This window comes from Histoplasma capsulatum, genomic scaffold (assembly GCF_000149585.1).
Source record: "Histoplasma capsulatum NAm1 scaffold_1 genomic scaffold, whole genome shotgun sequence".
Classification (NCBI taxonomy): Eukaryota; Fungi; Ascomycota; class Eurotiomycetes; order Onygenales; family Ajellomycetaceae; genus Histoplasma; species Histoplasma mississippiense.
In genome coordinates this window covers 3,540,142-3,541,623 of record NW_001813982.1, presented here as the reverse complement: position 1 = coordinate 3,541,623, position 1,482 = coordinate 3,540,142, and the positions used below count along the sequence as shown (strand labels likewise).

The window sequence follows — 1,482 nt, the reverse complement described above, 5'->3', positions numbered from 1 at the left end:
GACACGAAACCAGTCCTTGAAACAGAGTGAAAATGAATAACACTAAACATATCTACGCATACAGGTAGCCTTCGCGCTCTTGCTCCTGGGGGTCATCGGACCCCTCCGAGCAGTGCTCGTCATCATTGCGCAACTTGTTGGCGGTATTGCCGCTGCAGGTGTGGCCTCCGCCATCTTTCCCACTTCTCTAGCCGTAGGGACACGCCTGATCAACGGCACGTCGATAGCACAAGGACTATTCATCGAAATGTTCCTGACAGCCCAGTTGGTACTTACGATACTAATGCTCGCGGTCGAGAAACACGCGGCAACTTTCATGGCGCCGTTGGGGATTGGGTTGGCATTCTTTTTAGCTGAGCTGACGGGTATGTAATTATATATATTCAGCCCTTTTTCTTTCCCCCCTTCCTCTATCCCGCTTTGCTGGTGAATAATTTCCACCTCACCTTCCAGCCTCCCCACCCCAACAAGCCTAAGGAAACTAGCCACACAAAAAAAAAAAAAAAAAAAAAAACTAACAAGACATCTCATAGGAATCCCCTTCACCGGCGGCTCCTTAAACCCCGCCCGCTCTCTCGGCCCAGACGTCATCAACCGCTCCTTCCCGGGGTACCACTGGATCTACTGGCTCGGCCCCGCGATGGGTACGGTGATAGCTGTTGGGTGGTACTTATTCCTCCGCGCTTTTCAGTTCCAGACATGTAACCCCGGTCAGGACGCTGATCATGAGGAGGTGGTGGTAATTCACACAGACAGGGACATGATGACGGGGACGGGAGCGGGGACGGGAGCGGGGACGGGAGCGGGCGCGCAGCATCAATCAAGGGTTTGAGTCTCGTGTTTAATTGTACGGAGGGCGCTATCAAAAGAATTGCGCCGGCAAAAAGACAACTAGACAGCGCCACAAATCTTGGCAGAAATTCACACTGTATTTTATACTGAATACTCAGCTCTTGATTATTCCTTGTCTCCACTGCCATTCAACATGGAATCTGCCTGCCAATCTGCGTGCCAACCTGCGTGCCAACCTGCTTGCCAATCTGTATGCCAACCTGTGTGCCAATCTGCCACTCTGCAGAATCAGATGAGTATTCTATTCCTTTATCTGCCTGTGCCATCTTCCTTCTCTATACTCATTGCCACCTTCTAACTCTATAATTTTTTCAATATGTACAGAAATCCACTCAATTCATGTCTGTATTTTCTTTTGTGACAGATTCTTTCATATCTGTTCTTATATTTTAACTGTTTCTATACAATTCTTAGAAGCTTCTTTTTTTTGTTATTCTGCACTTCATTCAGGGCCAAGCTGGCTCAATTGCATTGAGATCTGATGAATTCCCACATCAAAGCAGCTGTTGAATCTCATAAACATCATATATATAATATTGAATATAGTGATTGTGAAAAGAGATCTTATCCTTTTACACAATAGTATTAGAGTAATCAATTTGACACTTTTTTGCAAAGAGAAATAGCTTG

At 46.4% G+C, this 1,482-nt stretch overlaps 1 protein-coding gene across 1 annotated transcript; it reads left to right on the top strand.

Moving 5' to 3' along the window:
• Positions 1-316: 316 nt before the first annotated feature.
• On the top strand, positions 317-832 carry HCAG_01009 (predicted protein; the record flags this gene model as incomplete). Its single annotated transcript, XM_001543913.1, has 2 exons — positions 317-365; positions 534-832. The coding sequence occupies 2 exons, from the start codon at positions 317-319 to the stop codon at positions 830-832; spliced, it is 348 nt and encodes a 115-aa protein (XP_001543963.1).
• Positions 833-1,482: the final 650 nt, after the last annotated feature.